The sequence below is a fragment of the Cygnus olor genome, chromosome 23, assembly GCF_009769625.2.
Source record: "Cygnus olor isolate bCygOlo1 chromosome 23, bCygOlo1.pri.v2, whole genome shotgun sequence".
Classification (NCBI taxonomy): domain Eukaryota; kingdom Metazoa; phylum Chordata; class Aves; order Anseriformes; family Anatidae; genus Cygnus; species Cygnus olor.
In genome coordinates, this window is record NC_049191.1 from 1,752,885 (window position 1) to 1,776,361 (window position 23,477).

At 42.6% G+C, this 23,477-nt stretch overlaps 1 protein-coding gene across 10 annotated transcripts in view; it reads right to left on the reverse strand.

Annotated features, from left to right (window-relative positions):
- Positions 1 to 23,477, reverse strand: part of CSMD2 (CUB and Sushi multiple domains 2) — a 332,069-nt gene that overhangs the window by 155,189 nt on the left and 153,403 nt on the right. For 9 of the 10 annotated variants that reach the window (XM_040534773.1, XM_040534777.1, XM_040534774.1 and 6 more), the window contains 2 exons: positions 13,959 to 14,071; positions 7,230 to 7,307 (listed from right to left, as the gene is read on the reverse strand). In XM_040534773.1, coding sequence (XP_040390707.1) covers positions 7,230 to 7,307; positions 13,959 to 14,071 — 191 coding nt within the window. Of the gene's footprint in view, positions 1 to 7,229; positions 7,308 to 13,958; positions 14,072 to 16,986; positions 17,035 to 17,188; positions 17,320 to 23,477 lie in introns of those variants that run through there. The other variant, XM_040534782.1, reaches the window with a different exon arrangement.

Sequence of the window (23,477 nt, forward strand, 5' to 3'; positions counted from 1 at the left end):
AAGGTAGGTGTATGATACCAGGGAAAAAAGCAAGCACAGAACAAAAGAGAGAGAGGAGAGGGAAATGTAAGTCTAGCATTTTAAAGCAAGTAATTTAGTTTGAATATGAAAAACTTTATGGAGCAACCTTAACGTAACTACCAACAAATAGGAAACCTCTCAAGTGGTGATCAGCACTGAATAAACATCTGCAAACCTGATTCTCTATCTCCCCACGTCCACCTTCCCCCTCCAGCCTGTCACACAGCACAAAGAAGCACTACCTAGGAATGGATTTAGCCAGGGTGGCTCCTGAAAGCATGAAATGAGATCTAGCAATATGCGGATTTCAGTTTGGAATTCCAGCAACTACAGAAACGCATAATAATATGGGACAAAGGGGTAACTTTGTCGCAGAGATGTAGAAGTTGATGTGATTCAGCTTTCTCGTATCATTGAGGGAAGGACTCAAGGAAAATGCAACACGTCTTGTCAGCAAGGCTGAAGCAGTGGAGCATGAATCCTAAGCGAGCACGTTCCCATTCTACCTCCGCCTACCACCAGGTCAAAGGAGAAACCTCAGCTACACCGCAGAAGGTACTGCGTTAGCACAGTGCCCAAGCCCACTGCCAAATGGGATGATGGTGGGGTGATAAAAGCACAGTTCTCACGCCGGACATGTCAGCTCCACAATGAGAGGTCTGCACAGCACTGAGCACGGGGGAAGACACAGAGGGTGGTGCATGTAAATATTTACATGGGGAGAAAAGCACGTGGAGCGTCTGCACAAACACAGGCTGCACAGCATGGACACACAGAAAGGCAAGACCATCGAATGTAGTAGTTATTCTCAGAGTAATTACACCTCGTGTAAGTCAGGCACTACAGCTGGAAGATCGAACCCTGTTTCTAAAGGGATGGAAGGATCACTCTGCTCCTGCTGGTACGGGGCTTTTGTCTGAGCATCTCCACCCAAGTGCTGGCTGCCTGCACTGAAAACATTTCAGCCCGTAACCTGCTGCTCTGCTCGAGGTGCTTCCCCTGTCCCAGCCCTTCCTGCCTGCGCTGCTGCCACCTTCCTTCCCCGCACCAAGTCCCACGTGCTCGGGACCAGGGACACGGGGCAGGGGCTGCCCAGCCCGGCTCCGGCACGGCCGCTGCACGCTGCCCGGTGTCCTGGCCTGCTGCTTGCTGCTCTGTGGGCTCCTCTGTGAATTTGAGGGCAAAAGAGGAAAAGAGACGTAGCTTTATGGGAAACCAGTCCCCTGATAGACTGTTTTCTCTTTTGCATATTCATAACCTCACGTTAAGCTCCATCACGTGGACAAGCAGACACGCTAGCGAGACAGAAGCATTACAGCAGCACACGGCAGCTATCTTTTGATGGCTGCGTTTTGCAGCTACAAAGCTTTGCTGCCACCTTTCACGGATTCTGACGATTCTGAATGTACACGAGTCAGAAGGAAGGGAGCCCTCCTCAGAGCAGGGATCCTTCTCTGCTCTTTTACCAATGCCCCGATAACCAAAGCAACCGTGGCAAAACCCTGCTCCATGAGGAGGTATCTCCAGCAGCCATCAGGGCTGCAGGATAATTCAGTGGGTTTGTTTCACTGAAACACATTATTTCAGTTTGATCTACTCTCCCTTCTTCCCTGCTAAATTTCATGCTTAGATACATGAGAAAATTGAACAGTTTTTAATTTGCTGTTAACTTTTTGCTAACTTGGCCAGTCTGCCTTAGGTCCTGGAGATCTCACGTGTGTTTACAAACTATACAAGTGGCTGTAAAGACCCAGCCACTGTCACAACATTGCAGGAGCTACAGGCGTATGTTGCAATGTTAGCCAAAATTCTGGCACAGAAAAGTTGGTCCAGCTCTGAGCTCTGTCTTAGCACCCGTTTGGGGCTATTGCCTGTAGTTTTGATCAAGCTGTTGAGTGTAATCTATGGAGCTAAATACTCCTCTGCTATGTACCTCCCAAGGCGTGGGACGTGCCTTAACAGTTCTGCTCTAATGATACACGAAGCAAATGGGAATTTAGAGAATGAAAACGCACAGAGGCTTCAGCAGTGAGCAGTGAATAGCCTCAGTCAGAGCAAGGAAATAAGGTCAGAATAAAACAGCCCCCGGTATTCTAGCACAACATTTTTGGTTGTTTCACTGCAGAACCGCTGCATAGAAACAACAGCAACAAGAAGACTCTCCCTGAAGTCGTGGGAGGGATATGGTCTCTTCAGAGACAGCAGTGGTCCTTCTGCAGATGAAATCACCACCTCCCCATGGCCCTTCTGCTAGGGCTCGAAATGATGCTTTGCTTCTGAGAAACCAAAGGTCAGCTGAGCAAAGAGCAAGGTGACACTGTCTTCCTTTGGCTTCCTTAAATCTCCACCTACCTACGCAAATATCCTGACTGCACATACAGGTACCTCCAAGGAAAGTAAAATTAACATTTAAGATAGAATATACAAACTAGGGTTGTATGTCACAAGTCTACAGGGTATGTAGGAGAAATACTAAGATTTCTCACTGTACTTCTATACCTTCTCCAAAGTAAAAATACACTAAACAAGGAGATATGCCTCTAATGTACATATTTACAAACACAGCTTCTACGTATGTCTGCATTGAAACACTCGCATGCCCTTCCCTGCTGAGCAGATTACCAGATTGCCTTTCCACATCAAATTCTTTCTCCCACAGTCAAAACACTATCCAGACATCATTTACACCCGTGTTGGTTACTCTGAGCTGGTGTCACATCCATTTATTACATCTCATATCAGACGAGAGCGAACCTAGAAGACTGATTCAAAGCTTTGAGAAGAGGCAAGGCTACAGATGACCAGCGGAACCCACAGGCACCAGAGAGCAGGTTGTCAATTATCAATCATACTTCTGAAGACTAAAATACTTCTTTCATTAGTATCTATATAACACATGTAAATAAACCAGTGAGCAGATTAGATACAAACAGAGCAAGGAGAGGTATCTTCGTATCATGATAGTGTGGACATTTTATTTTGTCAACTTTAAGAGTGAAAGAAAAGGAGAGGATGGATTAGATGGCCACTTACAGAAACTTCTGTTCTATCTTTTGCTTTAAACATACACACATGAACACAACTAAACCAAAGTTCATAAACCATATTTGTTATGCTGAGAACTTGTTGTCAGTACTGTGTTCATCTTCCTAAAGGTTTGACTGATTTATGCCAGGGCTGTAGCACTCCAAATGAATTCTTCAAGGTTACAAGGAAAACAATAGATCTTAAAAACTGTGATGAAGTGTTCCAGTTCTACATTACAAGCTCAAGGATTCTTTCTCCCAAACCATGGAACTTGTTTTCCTCCCCCTTCACTCTCCTATTTATTTTTTTTTTTCCAACAACTTCCTTCTCATCATGCATTCAGTAACAGCCAGTTATGATTGCTTTGTTTGCAACGGTAATTTACTCCATCTGTTAAAAGAACTAGGAACCTTCTTTAGCTCTCTGTATTTCTCCATGTTAATATAGTTCACTGATAGACTCCCAAGGGACAATTTTTATTGAATTTAGGAGTGTTAAATATGAGTTACAAGATAAAATGTAGTGCCTTTTTCTTTTTCCTAACAAAACCTTTATATTTCTCAGTATGAAAAATACAGTGACAAAAGTGAGCTCTTCTCCTGGCATGAGGGGGACAAAGGAGGACTTTAGCAGCTATCAGTTGTTTTAAAACGGTTAAGTTAATCTTCATGATCACTCTAAGGCTTACAGTTACTCCATACAACCTTCCGGTCAAATTTCAAAGACTGTTTGCAGCATGCCCTACTTCAACGCAACCTGGCTTGTTTGGAAGCTGTGCTGCCTACAGCCAGAAGCCCACAGCCTGCTCCTCTTTGCTCCATGCTCACTTTGTACCGTGGCAGTGCAACAGGGACCCACATGCAAACATTCATTCCTTGACACGTGCTGCAGAAAGCAGGCTTACTGCAATGCTCAATCCAGCAGCTTCCACACACTTGGCTGAGACTAAAATTGATCAACACCTCCAAAATGACTTTGCATTTGCAAATTTAAAATAGATTCTGACAAATGTGAAGATACACAGAGCTTGCACTACTTCATTTAATCCCTTTCAGTAATGTCCAGCAGTGTTTTCAGGTGTGCCTCATACAAATGTCAGAAAAACAACTCTGATGCTGTTTTATAAAAGCAAAGTACCATGTTTTTCACGCAGTGTGAGCATGGAATATACACATTTACATATTGCATGCAATATACTGACTTTCTCGCTGCTTTAGGATAACTGCAAATGCAGAAAGTGTCTTGGTTAATATCAGAAAAAAGTAATCCCCTAAATGCAATCTCAAATTTTAAAATGTGTTTCTTATAGCTTATTCTGCAGAGCTGTATTACTTTTCCTCTAAAACTGATTAAAGCAAGATGCCCAATTAATTTTAGGGATGGTGAACAGTATGAAGCACTTGATTTAAATTTCAAATAAACACGTTTGACTGCAACTGAACAAAATTAGCACGTCCCCCACCCAATTCCATGTTTTTTATATATTCTTTTTCTGAAAGAGTACAAACAGCTGCAATATGAATACATTTTGTCTCCATTCAGACATGTGAAACAGAGTTTAATCTGGCGAGGTAGGATCTGGCAGGTAACCACAGCATCCATCCAGCAAAACTGAAATCCTCTGAAAGACCTATCGGGTATTAAGCATGTAGCTGCAAGCTGCCTTATGTGACAACAGATTCTTCAAGGGAGAATTTTAGGAGAGATGCAAAGACCACTAGAAACCATTGCTGGCAGGAAAGGATTTGAAAACAAAGCATGGTATAGCTCTAGCTTTTACCAAGAGACACAGCCATTTCTAAATTTCTGATATTTGAGCCAGATGAAATGATGATAGCAATACGAGCAAACTTCAGAGGCCTTTAATCAGCCTATCCCACCTGTATAACCACTACTGAGGCATAGCTCACAAGCTCATGAAAGTTTCAGAGAAGAGAGGGCACGGCTAGCCAAGCAAATCAAAAAAGCAGGGGGGAAAAAAAAGATAACACTTCAGGCTCCATTTTCTGAAAATAAACCATTTTCTGGAGCCATCTTCTACAGAATCAGCATTCCTGAGGTTGAAAATTTACTGTAACAGAAGTGTGACAGCAGAAGGCTGTGCAGGATAGAGGTTAATCAGGGTTTACAATCCAGACATTGCTGAGAGCAGCGTACGTGGACAAATCTAAAGACACAAGGGTTGCACCAAACACCCTGCTGGTAACAGGAATTTGGGCCACAGTACTATCACTATATAGCGATATACACCTTAAGAGATTTCAGGCTAAGGTGCCCTCCTATCTCTCTTTTGCCTTATCAAATACAACATGAGGAGCACTGCAGAGGGTGCTGAACTGGCAGCTTTGAAGGCTGCAGTCTGCTCTCCACTGGGTGAGGACAGAGTGGGCAGTGGCACCGAGAGCTTCCTACAACTTCATCCTCAGAAGTGGGGCACGACTGCGACAGAGCGGGGTACGCTAAAAAGGAAAATTCAGTTGCAGTCTGTTACTCACCCCTCAGCACCCTCCCCAGGACCCCTGAAGGACTAGTGCTGACAATGGTCCTGACACACAAACCAGAAGCAGAGCAGACTGCTGCTACCTGGCCACAGAGAAAACAAACCATTCGGCTTCACGATGGGTGATTCTATACACTAATTTATTTAGAGTGCTGTTCTGGGTCCTTTGGTTCGGTGACTGTAACATTCAATAACAACTGATTAAACTGCTACTGGGAAGCATCCTAGGGTTTGCAAGAAGGCAAAATGGGAATCCTATGTATTCTTGACACAGAAGACTTATATACTGTAAACTAACGAGTCCAAAACAGGCTAAAACTCATCACTTGGTTACGACTCCCTTCCCCACAAACCCCAATATCCGAGATCATACAAACCCCACACCAAACACATCCTCACATCTTCTGGAGCTCCAGTGCCCACACAATCAAAGGCTGAGGTATTTTCCAACATAATTTCACCCTCAGTGAAGTCAACTGTTTATCATACCTCAAAAGGTTAAATTCTTCTTGGCAAGAATATTTCATAGGACCGAGAGCATCCTGGATACAGGGCTTTCCTTAAAAGTGAATTTGTTTTCTTCAAACACGCCCCAGCATTTTCTACTCTGGAGATGTTGGACAATTTACATCCTGCTATTTAGCTTGTTGGACCTTTCTCTTTGAATAACTGGAGACTACAAGCACTCGTGTGAACCTAAACGTGAGCCATTTTCATTTCAGACAGACAGTGAGTGATGTTTTAAATTCAGTTCATCCATTTTTCTTAACTGAATTTTGCATCTGAAGTTCAGGCGAGTGAAATGTCCAAACAGTACCTCTTTGATGGGTGCAATGGACTATGCAGAAAATGAACAATTATATGCTCCCCCCGAAAAACTATTTAAGAAATACTGCATTTTGCTCCTATTTAAATCTCTATAAAACATTACATGGAGTTAATTCAGATCCTTTCTGTTCAATCTTGAGTGCCCTTTAGAGTCCAGTCACCTGCCCAGAGACACGTGTGTAAAGAAACTCCGAGTCTCGCTCGGAAGGAACCTAATGCAAAGATGAATGACCTAACGGATTCACTTACTGCAGGAGGAAAACACACCAGTGACAAAGCGACGTTCTGAGCACACCTCTAACAGATATCAAACACTAGATATACTGAATGCAAGAAACTAATACAGGGACCACAGAAGTCAGTAGTATAAGCTTTCGCACACTGAAGTGGCATGATTTTTCTGCAGGAACGAATAATTACATAAAATGCAAAGAGAAAAACAGAGAGACTGCTACTGATTCTGTACATTTTCTAACACTTGTTTTTTGTGGTTCCTTAGCCCTTCTCCTAAATTTACGATAACATTAATTCAGTTTTCAACATTTTTTACATTTTGACACTTTCCAAACTAAAAGAAGACAAATAATGAACCCCAGTCTGTCACCAAACAGGATGCATACAGTATATATTAAATGCGCACACACCAATCCCCTGCGTTCCCACTTTAAGGGGTTAGTATATGCTTGTGAATAGAGCACTGGAAGGAAGTGATGCAGTAATGCAAAGGGAAGAGAGGGTAAGGCATTAAAACTTTCAAGAGTGACAAAGTTTTAGAGATTATTGGAAAGTCAAATGAAATGTTCAAGGAGATCATTATACAAAAGAGAGCATACGGAGGAGCCAGAAAACTTACACACTGATGTCTTCTGGTTATTGTCCTTGCTTGGCATTAGCTTCACCCCTCTGGACTTCAACTCCATTTGCTTTTTGACTAGAGACAGATTTAAAACAAAGCAAGAATACAAGGACAGTATTTAGCTAAGCATTAGTGGTTCTTTAAAATGAGAATACAGCAACAGTTGTACACTACCCAAACTCCAGGATATCATGCATCATAGCCAACTTTTCCCAACCCCTCAAAGCCATGAGGTTCCTCCATTCATTTACCTTTGTTAGATCTGGACCAGTGTCCTCACAGAACTGACCCAGTCCAGCTGACCCTGAACTTGAATATAAAATTGGGCAAGCAAGCCCCAACCCTCTGGAACCATGCCATTTTGCTTAATGTACTAAAAATGGGAAATGGGCGAGAGGGAAGATCTAAGAGACTTTAGGGATCTCAAGAGCAAAATGTTAAGTTCCACTTGGTTTTGCTGATGCAGTTACTACATTATAACACAGTGCACAGTAAGGCCATTCTCTACTTCTGTGGGAATACAGCTCTCAAAAGGGACACCCCATAACCTGAAAATTGTACATGAGAACTACAGAAGTATTAGATTCATAAAAAGGCAGTAAAATATCAAACAAAAAGGACCATATTAAAGCCGTATTACTGGCAAGGAGTAGTACAGATTTACAGACCCACTGTTAATAGCCTTAAGCATATCGATTACAAAATCTTCATGACTACTCCATCATAGGTCCTGACCTTCCTGCTTTAAACCTCATCTAGATGAGAAAACACACAAGGGTAGCAGCAAGATTTCAATCCATCCACTGCCAAGAGTCCCACCCTTCTAGGCAATAGGAAGCTTCCCAACATAACCGAGCAACTATTTGTTCCTATCCTCCAGTCTTGGCTGTTACCGAGGCTCTCTACACCAGAGGGTTTTGCACAAAACCCACGCCATCAAAACCCTCTGGATACCTGTAGAGAGGCACCATAGCTCCCTGCAACGTAAATACAGATATTTTTGACTAAGATGCAGCAGAATTTTTACTGGCATATTTGAAGTTAATGCAGCGAAAGAATAACTTCCCATCAGAAAGCATGATGCCCGTATCAGTTTATCCTTTTTCTGATGAGCCAGTTATCATCTGTGCAGAAAGGCAGTCCATCTCTCACTTCAAACTGTTCTTTTCTTGTTCTTTATCTCATCCTACTTTGATCTCTAAATTAGCACATTTTGAAGACAAAGTTGTCAAGAAAAATTACCAATATAACTAACGAGTTTTTTTTTTTTAATCATACTTTTTTTTTTGGCTTTAAAAAAATGTTAATAACATCTGTTTGCAGGAGCTTCAGATGCGGAGATGTCAAGCATTATTCCTTGAAGCTTACCTAAGGTAGCGCTTTACTCTGCTAGCTTGGAGCTTTTTGTTCATTATTTGGCTACAGCTTTTTGCCTTCTCTTTAAATAAAGCATAACTTCAAACTGAGGTCTGAATTAGCTTTAAAAATATTCATGAAGAAAAGCTTATGTTGTCTAGTATTAGTATCTTTAATCTGTTGGAGGTTTATTGCTTTTTTTTTTTTTAAATAAAGAGGGAAAAATAATTAACAGTATGCCAATTTCAAAGCAAATCTAAGACATGCCTGTTTCATTTTGACTGTAATCCATCTGCAAACGCTCCAAGAAAAAAGCAGCATGTCTCAGAACGTCCCAAACAGCAACATATCCCTCCAGGTCACGTTACGACAATTCTGGGACCTTTGTACTCTGAGCTCAAGGTTCTTAACATAACTCACTGTATCAAGGGCCTAAAAAAGAGAATATGAGGCTACGAAATCTAAAATTTCTGGGGAAATCTGGATCCTGCCTCAACTGGAACAGTGACAGCTTTAAAGCACAAATGAGAAATGAAAAGGCCCCAGGATTACAGGACTAACACACGCCTGCTGTGCAGGACAAACCCAGGCAGCACCATTCTGGCTCGGGGCAGCACCCAGGTGCACCCTGCGGCAAAACCGGGGTGGGAATTCCTCATGGGGTGCTGCCCGTGAGCACCCCCAGGGCCCCACTCAGCCCGGCTGCTCTCCCCAGGGACGCCGAGCTCCTGGCCCCGCGGTGCTGAGCCGAGGGCTGGAGCTGTCCGGCCTCTGCAGCACGGTGCTCCCACTGCCATGGGGATAACACACTGCCTTGCCCTCCGTAACGCCGCAGGTAACGAGGCTCTGTACCAAGCGAGTACACAGGGAAGCTCGCAGTCCTGGCCAGCATTCCCTCCCAGTCAATAAAACGCTGTCAGGCCCAAGTATCTACGGCTAAATTTGAGCTATTACAGGACGTAGCATGGCTCGTGACTTCGCAGTATCTAATTCATTGCTCTGTAAAATGCTTCGGAGCACCATCAGTAAGTGAGGAGCTTTATGAAAGTAATTCTCGTTTTTACTCTCTGCACCTTCCCATTGGAAGTTACTTCATGCAATTACCAGTAACTGTGTCTCCTGGTCACACCAGCAGAAGCACTGCTCTGTTGATTTCCACATGGTAATGCAAGCTTGGAGCCCTAAAGATCAAGCAAAGCTTTTCCATCACCAGCCCACTGGTTTTCAATCCCTGCGCCCACAGCCTTGATGCTGACACCGTAGCCACGATGCGTCTCGGCACATCTCGCCGGGCACGCTGGCCACTGAGCTACAGCAACCACATGGATTTCAGAGCTGCCCAACATCCCCAGCTCCAGCAGAAGGCAATCGGGAGGAAAGTTCACAACCCCAACACATCTGGGCCTTGCACACGACTGCACATTTTTAAAAGGACCCACTTAGTGACAAAAGGTTCAACCACATCCATGACCTGCCTTTAGAATCGGGCCCACAGAAGAAAACCCACTCCAGATTTGTGACTCTAATGGAAAACTTGGTTTAAAAGCACCCAACGGTAATGAAAACAAGCAGCAGAAAGCAGACTGTCACTACCAGGGATCAATCCTAAAATATGGAGGCCGAACTACATTACCCATGAAGCACGGACTGTGTTTACCCTCATTGCATTCCGTCTCTTTCAATGGTAATTGGTAAAGAGCTCACTGTATACTCCCTCTCCTTAATCCTTCATTTTGTTACATGGAGATGTAATGAAGAAGTCAAAGTTTACAAATGACTCAATTTAGATTAGAGCAAGTCAGAATACAATATATTGCTTTCTTTTTTTAAAAAAAAAATAAGAACAATTCCCCTAGCTATGCCCTCAAAAATCCAATATATGAAAATCTATATCGTTTATAAATTTGAATGTAGAACAGTACTACAAAGGATTGTGTCAGGCTAATTGGATGAACAGAAGTTACTTTGTTTTCCAGAGGGTTTTGCTGCTCACACGTACCTGATAGCTCTAATGGAATACTCAGTGTCCTGTCAAATTTGAAAGATGCCATTACAAAGCTTTTCCAGCAAGCAAGCAGTCTGGGATGTTTTTTTCTAAACTGTTTCATGTTGCTCTAAATAAGAATTTAAGGAGACATTTATTTATTTTTAATTTAAAAACAAAACCCACCACATTTCAGCAAAAATCTATTCCATGAAACTCTGTTTCCCTCGCTGGGGGGTTGCCATGATATATTGGCTTGCTTGAATCAGATTTCTACTTTATTTTCTTCCTGCTGGGGTGCTCTAGTATCATCTGTGATATTACTGCAGGCTGCTTACAGGGATTCTCACTTGAGCTGGACGTAAAGAGAAACCACCTTCCCTCACCTGCAACCATTTTCAGACACCCATGTGGCTGTATGCGCACCTAGCGAAATGACACCCTTATTTCATTTATGCCTGCCATTAGCTTGTATAAGAAACAGCTCTTTAGGAATCAGAGCCTGTAACAAGCACCAGAATTTTCCTCTTTTTGCCTTTTTCTCAGGATTGCTCAGGAGACTTAACAGGTTGCAGAGCATACGCTCTATCCCCTTTGCAGCCCACAGGCGCGATCCAAGATGAGGATTGGTAGATCTGCCAAAAATTAAGGATATATAGATATACACATATTTTTTAAAGCCTTTTAGGTGGTGCAATATGTGCAAAATAGTTCATCAGACCATTATTAAAGATGACAAGCCTGCCAGTATTCTGCATTGTGATACGGGCTGAAACTCACCCACATTTATCTTTCTACCTGAGAGTGCAGGACAGAAGGGGAAGGGAATGGGGAGGGTTAGATCAATAAAAGATGCAATTATGTGTTGGTAACAATCAGCTAAAAAGCAATTCAGGATCCTGTTTAAGTAATAAAACACGTGCTGGAGAGATGGACTACACCAGGCAGATCATTATTTAGATCTGTTTAGCATAATTTTAAATTCAACAGCTTTTTCATTACCTCATTTACAGTACCTCATCGCTACACTGATGACTGACAATACCTGGCTTCTAACCCCTACTGTCGCCTGTCCTGAGCAAGGTACATGGAGCTTATTTTCTTATCACCTGCAGGTACACAGCACGTATTCGGGAATGAAGACAGAGGGAGCAGGAGGACGAAAGAAAAAAGATCAATGCACCGATTCATCTGTGGCCCCTTTCATTTGCTTTCACGGGGTGTGGAACATGGTATTTGCAAGAATGCAAGATTCACCTTACATAAAAGCAACAGGGAAGGGAAAAATATTTCCACTCTCCCTGCAAAGGAATGAATTTAACTGTATTCAACATAAAGAGAACCTGTATATGGGCTGTTTATATCTAACCTTGATTTTACATTCATAAAGAGATGACAAACGAGGGCGTGGATTAGGAAGAGCTGAAATGGAACATACGAAGAACGCATTCTGCTAAAACTAAGTATCAATGTTAAAGAAGTTGGAAGGGAAATGACTTTCTTATAGATTATCAACAAAGCCAGATACTGTCTCGGAGGATACAGGATGTTAATAAATGGGGAACACATCTTTGGAAAACAGACAACGAATTAGATTCATCCTAACCCTCCCTTCCTTCCTGCTCTTGGACAATCCTGAGGTTCACTTACATCTCTACTGCTAAGAAACACATTTTAGTTGCTCTACTTTATATGGCATTACATGTCCTATTTTGTAGCTACTTATTTATTTATCTCCATTAAAATATTTATGTTCAAACAAGGTTGTGTTCCTCTGAAAGGGTTATGCTGAGTTTTCTGAAGTTTCATTGGCATCTTTAGTGTTCTGTAGACACAAATTCCGTTGACTGCAAAAAATCCTGCCTTTATCCCCAGGTTGTTTTGTTGTTGTTGTTTGTTGGTGCTTTTTTTTTCTTTAAAGCATTGAAATCTTTCTTAACAGATGGAAAGACCCTGACAAACTTCATAAAAACCAGCAAGTTACTGAAGAAAGGATTTCAGATTCCCTTTGCCACCTAGTTAGAGGTCCTCCTTAAAAATGTGCTGTTGAAATGGCGTTCAAGTTAATCTTTTAAATACTCAATACACAAAAGCACAGTTCATTATATCTAACAAAAGTTTCCAAGGAGCGTGCTAGATTAGAACCCCCTGACATTTATCTAATCAGAGGAAATTATAACATTAATCTTTATTTTTCTATTTAAGAAAAAAGGATGATTCACACAGGTGTTTTAATAGAAAGCAGCAATCATGACTGCAAAGGAAAATGCTGTATCAAGAGTCATCAGCTGCACGCAGTCATTTGTGTTATACAGACAAAAAAAACAAAAAGTGTTTTTAATTATAATTTAAAATAAAGAAATTTATACATTAAAGGAATATACGGAAAGTTAGGCAAAAACAGCGATTCATAAAAGCAAAGCCCATGCTGAGGCCGTGACAACATTGCTAAGACAAAACAAGGAACAAACAGAACCGGTTTATAGATCTATGAAAGGAAAATCATCTCCCTTCCACATTGTTCCTGTCAGTCTAGGGCTATGGCACTTTTTCCTCATCCATGTCCTGTTCCCTCCTTTTGAGGAAAGCTGTTGAACTACATGGACAAAGCTCTGGAGGGTGGACAAGGAGCTGGGTAGGTGTTCCTGCTCCTTCCCTGCTTCATTGCCCTGATTCCTGACCCCGCCTTTGGAGTTAGTTGCCTCAAGCAATGCTGCACCACTGCACCCACAACAACCTCCAAAATCCTTGGGGAGAAGGGTGTAAGCAGCCCTAAACAAGCTCCTCAAAGCCACCCGTTCTGGTGACCATTTGGTCGCACACAGGATGCGCTGAACTGCAGTGTCCCATGGTTGTTGGCAAGCCTCAGATGAGGAGCTTGTCTCTGCTCACTTTGTGTCCCAGAGCATTTCCTCTCACTCAACAGCATTCTTAGACCCCAATCCTGAACTTTTTCTTCTGGAGACAACCAGTAAATACAGGATAGTTTAGATCTCATTCAAAACAGACCCACCGACATCTCACTTAAGCACAGAGTAAAACGCAGACAGTCACTGTGGGACTCTGCGCTGCTTTTTGCCTCGTGGCACCCTGTCTGTGCTGCCATAACACACATGGCACCTCCTGCGAAACCGCAGGTAAAGGAACATCTGCTTCCTCTAACAAAGCATACATCGCAAATGAATCTTCCAGTAGCTCTCAAGTGTTTGTACCTCCAATACATTGCCAAGAGCAGCTCTCCATGCGACAACACCTGGATACCCAGCTAGAAAATTAAGGTTAACAACAGAATAATCATGCAGAAAGTTAATTGTGGATTCCTAGGGGAAAAAAAAGTTTGACTAAACGTGCACGCTGAATCAGCAAACAGGGCAGTAAGCATTTACCTTGATACTGGGCACTGAACCCCTTCTGCCTGTGGTTGCCATCTGATGTGAAGTGAAGCCGCAGCCAATTTTTACTGCTGATAACCGGGGCCGGCAGATTCATTCCAGTAAACCTGCAAGAAACCAACCAGTAACAGCCAAATGTTATTTGGACTGTGAATTGCACCAAACCCACCTGTCCTTCCACAGTCAATCCTCCTCCTACATGAATATCAGAGATCCTGAACGTGTTCCATGTGCTCAAAGCAAGCACCCCATACAAAAGAAAAATCAGATGAGAACACTCAATTTTCATTCATCCCCAAAGCCCAGTGGCGTGTGCGAGTCCTCCCAGCTGCAGCGAGCACCCGGGGGAGGGAGCTGAGGAAGATGCAGCCCTTCCCCAGACCCGGCTAACAGGGGAGTGGGGACGGGAAGCCCTTAAGCCCTTTCGGGAGGCATCTATAGCAGCACCCGCTGCAGCTGGACACTCCTGCACCACGAGGAAGAGCGGAAGGAACAGAACCCCACTGAACTAGAGGAGCTCTGCACGTTCCTCCAGAGTAGCACTGCTTTCATAACTGTCACCTTTTGTTATCTTATTGATATCCCACTGAAATCACAAAATCATCTCGGGGGCATACCACACCTAAAGCAAGCAAGGTGAGCTCGGCTCTCAAGCTCATTCAGTTCCTGTCTTCATGTCTGGGTAACTCTTCTTTAAAATAATAAAGTTTATTTTAACTGAGGGAGATAAAGCATTGCAAGAACAATTTTCTTTTACTGGGAACAGGTAGCAAGAAGCAATGATTTATGATCTATCCCAACCTGGAGAAGATTATAACCATCAAACATGAGGTGGAAAGCTCCACAGCCCTTTATCAGTCCTTCAACAACTTTCTTCTTCGTACCACTTTATACCTCTTTAAAAAAAATACTGTTTGCTTTATTAAACTTTAGGCCATAATTCCTGGTTGAGTTGTCACATGCCAAGCCTTAGTACAGAACGATGTTTACCTAAGTCACAGCACCCTTGAATTGAGCTACATAATGTTAACATTAACCATGGTAAGGTGAACAACACTACCATGGCAAAAGCTATTATGGAATCCTATTATTGTTAGCTAAAGCCCATTTGATTTTTTTAATCACAGACTGTCACTTATTTAAAAAAATATTAGCACTTCAATATCTGTGCTTTTTTTAGATGAAGGTAAAAGTATACCGTATATCTATTAGATTCAGAAGGATACTTGCATCTTTAATATAACTACCCAATTTCAAGAGTAGAACTGAAGCCTAGAAAATATTTTAAAAGTCCTTCACTCACCTAACACCTCCAGAGGTACTCTAAATTTTTTCTAAGGCAAACAGCAGGGAACCAGGCTGATACTTGGCAGCTTATTTATTAATGGCAGATGAACTGCAGCATAATCCTGCTCCGCTCGCTAATGAAGCGGCGGAGATGATTACGCTGCATAACTAATGCACCTCTGCCACCTACAGTACAGACTAAACCACGTATTATCTTGGAGAGTTAAGCTGAATTCTGCATAATTATGAAGCATGACTGAAAACATTCTTTACGCTATAAAATTGTTTAAGATTGTTGCTGAACATTTCTCTATTGATATTTTTGTGCCAATTCTGTCGACCCTTCTAAAATACCAGGTCTTCCAAAAATGATATTTATATGGCATTTTTCCATCCTTGCTTAACTCAAAGTTAGCTGAAACCATTTTAATTTGATACTTTTTCAAATAACTAAGTTCCAACAAACACGTTTTGGGCTGAGATCAAACATGGGATGTCTAAAACCAATTCTGAGAAAGTTACCACGGCTGGTTGTTATGACAACATCTTTAAACTTAATACTCTTACCCCCAAAGACTATTTTATTATTTGGAATCAATAGTCAAACTTCTCATAAAGAATCTTTAGGTATGCAGAGCCAAATTTTGCTTTCATAACTGTGCAGAGCGGAGTAATTCGACTGCCTGATGTAAGAACCAGAGAAGAATGAAGTTAACCTGCCTGAATGCTGCAGAATTTCACCCTCCTCTTCCCCCACCCATTTTTAACACGTATCCTTTTGAGAAGTGGATTCTGCAGCCTGCTGACTGTGGTTTACTTGCACATACACTTACTTTTACATACATCAATTGTCTGCTATTAACTTCCAAGAATCCTGCATACATAAAGTGAAATGCTAGAATTCAACCAGCTGAGTGAATAAACACATTGAAAACCAGTTCGAAAAATTAATATACAGTACTACTTGCTACCTTTGCAATACCATAAAAAAACAGTTTATGAAGGCAAAAGCAGAAGTATAGAAAAATAACCAGTCATAACCACAAGCGTTTTGCACTGCTGTAAAGTATTATAGAAGATTTAGGGTGAGGGACAATGACTCCCTGAATTTCCTGCGTGGAAGTTCATCAGCACCATATGTCATTTGCTTAAGACGTTGACAGCTTTTTGAAAGAACTAAATCAGCCCAGAAATCACTATCGGGTCCTCATTTCCATACACACCAGTGCTCAAACTCTCAGCACACAAAAAGACTGTATTCTCCAGGGCTCTAGCTGAACAGACTCCCTCTTCTCACTTTTATCTCCCTATTCCTTTTATTTCTGAAGTTAAGCAGCTCATTGTTAACGTCAGGTTGCACGATTTGGAGCTATTTTAGATCCCAAATGCTGCTGGCCATTGGCATCCAACTGGGATTTTGCACTGAAGCAGCACTGGAGCACCAGCTGAGACACACCAACAGTGATGGCAAGGAGGAACAAAGCAGCTGCTGCCTTTTTACACAGGTCTCAGGCTAAGAACAGAGCCCCAGCAAGGCTGTTTTGGCTGGGTACCCCATGGAAGTGTCCAGGATGGACGCATGGTACAGCACCATGCACCACAGGAAAAGCACCAACAGTGTTTTTTTTTTTTTTTTTGGCGGGGGGGAACCCTCCAAAAGAACAAAGCAAACAAACCACTGCGGTGGGCTGAACTGTGACTGCAGACGGCCACCCACCCAACATCAAATCCCCACCTCAGACACAGGTTGCTTCACCTGAGCAGCTCCATCTGGCACTCGGGGCTATGGAGGAGAAAAAAACACAGTGCTGCAGGAAGGAACATGCTGGAAGGTGCAAGCTGTAATCCCAGAGCTGCAGCTTCTCCTGCTTCACGTTATCCAGGCAGCAGGCAAGCCACCGTCACGCAGCCAGACCAAAAGCATCCCCATCTCCCACCTTTTCCTCAGCTGCTGCTGCTACTGAGTCTGCAGGTGCACAATGGCAGAAAGAAGGGCTCATTCCCAATGAAATCATGCTGCCCAGCACCAGACTGGATAGGTCAGGGATGAAATGTTGTGATGGGTAAGAAACCAAATGGCTACAGCTACGCTTTTAATAGAAAACATCGTGCTCACCTGCAGTTAACTACTACCTTTTCACTATAAGGCTCCCACAGGTTTGAAATAATCGCTAGGAAGAATTAATGGTTAATTGATAATGGAATATTTAATTACAGATAAACACAGTTGATCTGAAGCAGCTGCATGGTCCTTGAATGCAAATGCCCTGGCTGCTGTTGCTGAATCTCATATGAAATGGGAAGGATGCTCAGCAGGCAAGAGTCAACAGCAATCACTAAAAGCAGAGAAAACACCCCAAGTGTCCTGCATGAGCCACCACCAACTTTTCTGTGCATAGGGGTAATGCCAGTCAGCACCCATTAGCACTGCTAAACCAGCAGGCAAAGTGACAGCAACACAAAACAAAAAGGCACACGGTAAAGGCTAAAACAATCTCTTGGCGAGGATGCTGATTGCACTGTGACACAGAGCACATGATGTTTATACCTCCAACTTTTCAAGGTCACGTTATTTTTGTTTTATAAACCCAGCGCTGCCTTGTTGTCTTCAATAAGGAGGAAATACATCACAGAGAGTTTAAAATGCCCAGAGCTAATTAAAAGCTGAAACTTCTTTCCGCATTCCCCAACACACTTTTGTGCTACATTAAGCAGCTGAAGTTTCAACACCTACCATTAGCCCAATAAATGATTGGATTTCTAATAGAGGGGCTTTTATTCACATGACTCATTGGACTATTTTTGACCTCTGCTACTTCACTTTTCCGTATTCCAGGGTTTTGTGTCTGTTTTTTAAAAGTCTATTAGTAATTTGCAAAAACTTTTCAAGCCTCTCCATGTCCATTTCCTCTTCCTCCTCCCCTTCACTGCTGCCATTGTCAGGAGATATGAATCACTGGATTAAATATGCAGCTTCCTGAATATGACAACATGTTAACTGGAAATCTGGGCTCTGGGATGACTAACTAGCAATGTAAGAATTGGTGGTGGCTTGTTTTTTAAAGTAAAATCAATAACCATTACTCACTGATGGGAATTCAGTACCCATTCTATATTAAATATCGTCTCAATTCAGGAGTCACTTGGAGAAAGAAATGAACTGAGCTTGCCCCCAGAAGCAGCCTCCAGAGCCGTGCCTGAGCCTGCAAATACAAACAGCTCTCTGGAGGCAACCAGAGGCAAAGGAGGTTGGACAATGAACAAGCTCATTTCAGCCCTGGCTTCAGTCTCGTCCCCCACTGACCATGTTTTTGGACACTGGCTTGTGCTCTACCTATAGAAGGCCCCTGAAATCACAATTTGCCATTTGAACCACATGAATACTTCGCATGAGAAAGAATCTGTTAAGATATGCCTAAGATACCGTAAGATACTGAATAAAGCTGATCAAATTTGAAGGGTCCTCAACACCAATGTCAAGCAACCAGTGCAGAGAAACCAGTGCTCAGAAAGCACAGGAACTCCTGTAATTGCTTGAAGAGCATTTACCAGCCCCAGGAAAAACTCAATGGCAGTGAGGATTTAGAAATAATGTGTTTCTTCATAGCTAAGCCTGATTTTTTCTTCCCTCCCGCAGTTTAAGCTCATCCTATGCACAGCGCATAGAGAACAGATTTTAGCTTTTTATGTCACAGTCCTTTGTGATACAGGCAATGAAAGGCACGTTCCCAGCACACAGGGGGAGCTTTGAGGACAGCAGGCTCTGGGCTCCCCACAGGAGCTGATCTCACCAGGTAAATACCCAGAAGAGGGAGAACAGAGAGCTTCTGACCTGCTCCTGTGCAGACAGGAGGCTTTGAACACGAACAACCATTTTAATCTTAGCTCTTCTCTGAATAAGCAGGGAAAAAAGCTGCCCTAGGAGCACTTGGGTCATTCTGTGGTTGAACGAGGTCGGTGGAACAGTTTATTTACGCACATTTGTGATCAGGCTGCAAGTCCCAGCTGTTTGTTCCATCAGCATGGCAGAGGAGGACTACGGTAGGAGGGGCCCGGCAGAAGACAAGAGTTCATGTTGTGATCAAAGGTTTTAAATGAACTAGAGAGAAATATGGGCATGCCAAGCACTGCTCTCAGGTTCCAAGCAGATTAATCTGCTGCAGATACGTGCACGGTACACTACATGAAGCTTTCCTTCTGCTGTACCAGGTACTAGATCTGCTTAAATTTCAGACCATACTAAATTCTGGGGGGAAAAAGAACAAACAAAAAGCCAACACAGATACTCAGCAATAACTTCCAACATACTCCATAACCTTTTTTTTTTTTTCCCCCCCCAGCAGGTATTTGTGACTTCATTATTCCTTTTCAAAAGGAAACCCCTGCAGCATTTGCAGATTTTCCAAATTTCACTCTTCCCTTGTACTTTGTTGAGACAGCTCCTAATCCTCACCTTGTCCCTGGGCCCCCACCCTGCACGCTGGCTGCAAGTTTAGATGGCCTGTCAAAAAAGCACCTCTCAAGCACCAGGTTCTGAGACTTTTACCAATTTTATCCCAAAGGGCTTCCAACATTTTTAACGTAAGCTCTAAGGCATTTTATTCTTAAGTGAAATTGAAACCGCCAAGTTAAACGCAGCTCCTGCGATTCTCCTTTATTGCATAATGCAGGAAGGTTAACGGTATCAAAGCTCTTCTTTTGAGCAAAAGTAGTGAAGTGTGATTTTCTCAACTATTTTCTTATTTTCTTCTTTCACTCTTGTATTTCACATTGGAATCCAGCATTAAATATTTATACCACTCAGTCATCACTCAGTCATCCATTCCTCCCTTGGCACAATTAGTATTATTGTACATGGATGGCAATGATTAATCTGCATTCACGCACCATTATCTATTTACAATCCCAATTCCAGCTTTAATTTGGTTCCACATGGAGAGAAAGAAAGAAAAAGAAAAATCAATAAAATGTCAGAAAGTGAGTTAGAGCACTAGAATAGTAGGAGGAGATATTTGCAGGCAGAAGATCCAATTTGAACTACCCTGAAATTTTATAAGTATGAATTTGACCACAGTACTTCCTACAGAACCCAAACAGAGCGAGCAGTTCATTGTACAGATGCTATACAAACTGACTGTAAGAAAGCCTGAAGTCAAAGGTCACAACTGGAGTTAGGAACTCTACTTGAAATCCCATTACATCGAGTGCATTATTTGGAGAGAATGAATTTAAGCATGAACTTGAAGGCACACACAAGCCCTGGTGCTATTCAGAATCAGGATGTAGCCAGACACCATCTGAAATAAGCCCAAACAGATAAAAGACAAGGAAACAACTTTAGTGGCAGTAGTAGTACTGCCTTATGTTTTAGCAGGGACCAAGCTGAGCCTGAGAGGGGTGCTCGCATTTCCAAGGTCACACCAACATTATCACAGGATTGGGAGTTCAGCTCTGAGGTTTTAAGATTCAGAAAAAAAGCTTTTCTGACTGACGGGACATGGAATACCTGGCACCTCTGACACCTTCGTGGGACTTTGACTCAGCAACGGCCACGTCAGACACGAGCAATACACGACTGGGGAAGGCTCGGAGTCATTCTGCTGGTCTCCATGTCTCTCCTCTCCCAACCCCAAACCTCTGCATCTCAGAGGTACCTGGAATTAATCGTTCCAGCCGTTCAGGATCCCATCCAAGCGTTGCTGAGACACACCGTGTGTGCTCGGGGCACAGAGCTGGCACCAGCTGAGCCCCGGCCCCCAGTGCTGCTTGGCAGCCCCGCAGCGCGGCCTAGTCGCAGCCGGCAGCTTCCTCATAGCCACAGCCCCTGGGGCTCCATCGCACAGCAGCACTGGGACTCTGGGGATTGATTCTTCCTTTCAGTACGACTAGGGGACATATTGCTGAAGACATTCATAGCTGTGCATTATTATTCACTTCACCCGTATTTTTAACTTTTCATCCAAACCTCTGCTCATATTATCATGAGAGGTGAAGTACCATCAATTTTGAGCATCTTATTTAGCATGCCTGCTCTCTTAAAGTATACTTAAGCACCTCTACACCTCGTTTTTTGGTGGCAAGAGACATCTCAGCACAATGGACTTTTACAAGGAAAATGAATAATTAGATCAAGTTATTGTTCCTCACTAAATGCTCTAGGGGATGGAAAGAATACACCTGCATCTTAATGAAAGAAGCCTCCCGATTCGGATTCCACCTGATTCTTAGTTCCTGGATGCAGCTCTAGGGCTAAATTCCCCTCCTGATTTAACTGGGTCACAGCACTTTTGACCTCAAATACTCTGCCACCTGCCTGTTTTCTCTCAGCAGAGCTGCACAGATCTTTTAACAACAGAATTCAGATTCAGCTCCAAGAGCAACAAATTTCTCCCACAGCCTTCCAGTTGTGATATCTGCCTCTACCACCTCCAAAACCAGTAATGGAAATGAAATCTGATTAGTTTATCACTCAGCTTGCTTACTCTTTTTCCTCCCACCCCCACTCCATCTAAAGATGAAAGCATTTCCGTGCAGCAGCAAACCATCAGTCATTGACATCAACCTTAATTAATGCCTGCTCCCAGATAAATTTGCTGGCTAAAAGCAAATCAATACTTTTTTTTGCAGGAGCCTTTACACTGAAGTTTTCTTAATTCTTCATTTTTTTAAGTGACATTCCTCAGCTCATCTTTAAAAGAGCGTAAACCAAAACCTTGGCTGATACAAGTCAACGTGGCTCCATTGGAGACAACAGAGCCAAACTAATTTACACTGTGCAGGGGATCTGACAATCTAATTTCTCTGCTGTTTTCCTTAACCTATGAAATGCTTCAAAATTATTTCAGTCTCATTAGTCTGAATTCTCTTGGATCTCCATGCTAGATTAATTATGGTCACTTAATGAAAGAATCCATTAGTCCACATACATTTCTGAAGCTGTCACAATGGAGCAATTCAACAGATAAGATGGTCTCTGAGGAATTCTTATTAAGCAAACCAGTATTTATGCACACACCTCCCTACTACACATAATTGGTTTCTTACATTTACACAGAGAATTACATACATATATGTACACGTGCATGCATATATAAGCATGCATTAAATATAAAAAAGTAAACGGCTTATCTTGTAGGTAAATACTTAGTTTTCAAGGCATTAACAGAGTTTAGATTTGCATTTTTGGAATAAAATCCACTTCAACCCGAAGGCATAATTTGACATGTCACTTACGACAGCAATGAGCAAAACGCAGATGGTGCATAAAGGTAATTGTAAAGTAGTCAAGCTGGCCATGAACAGAGAGAGAGTCTGTCTTCATCGTAATGCAGATAAAGCCACATTCCTGCTTCAACTGCAAAGCACTGCCGAGTGGGACAGAGTCTGGACGTGGGCTTTTTGCCGTGCACCAACAACTGGGGAGCCGCAACCCAGGGCATGAAAAGCTCCCACTCTGTTGATACGGATCCTTCGGGGTAGGTCACTACCAAAAGCTATTAGAAAGGCTCTTCTTCCCACAGGGGACACGTTTCGGGGACTGAACAGCGCTGCTAACAGGGGGAGCTTGCAGACTTCTTGCAAAAGGAAAAAGAAGGGCCCATTTCCCCCCACTCAAGTAAAAGGGACCTCAATGCAGCCACCCTCACTACAAACTGATTCAGTAGAATGGAAGTCAACTGACAGAACAAATGTGTTTGTTTATGGCTCAGGAAAGCAAGACTGGAAGAGCACAAACCCATCAACTATGATGGCAGGTACCGGAATAGGAGACCATATTGCTGAAACGGATGCATTTTATTACGTGAAAGTACTTACCATAATACTTCTACTACAGAAACAGCATTTGGCTCCAGTCATACCAAAAGAAAGGTAACAAACATGATTATATTTATTCTATTCAGGAGAAAACAAACACTAACTCAACATAACAGAAGAACAGCTAATGCAATTGAAGCTTACTAATGCCGCATTGCAAATCCCCCAAAGAAATCTGCTACAGCTTTATTACAATTTCCTATAAACCCTTTCTGCCTTATTATCAGTGCTACAGAGATTGTTTTTCTCAGTGCAGTCAGAGTTAGATGTGTTGATAGCAAGAGACACTATTTATTACTTGATAAATAGCAACCGTTTCCATCACTGCAAGCACAGATATACTCACGTCTTTGTCAGTCTAACAATGCACTTAAGTTCCATTAAATTTGGACTCTTTATTGACAGATTAGG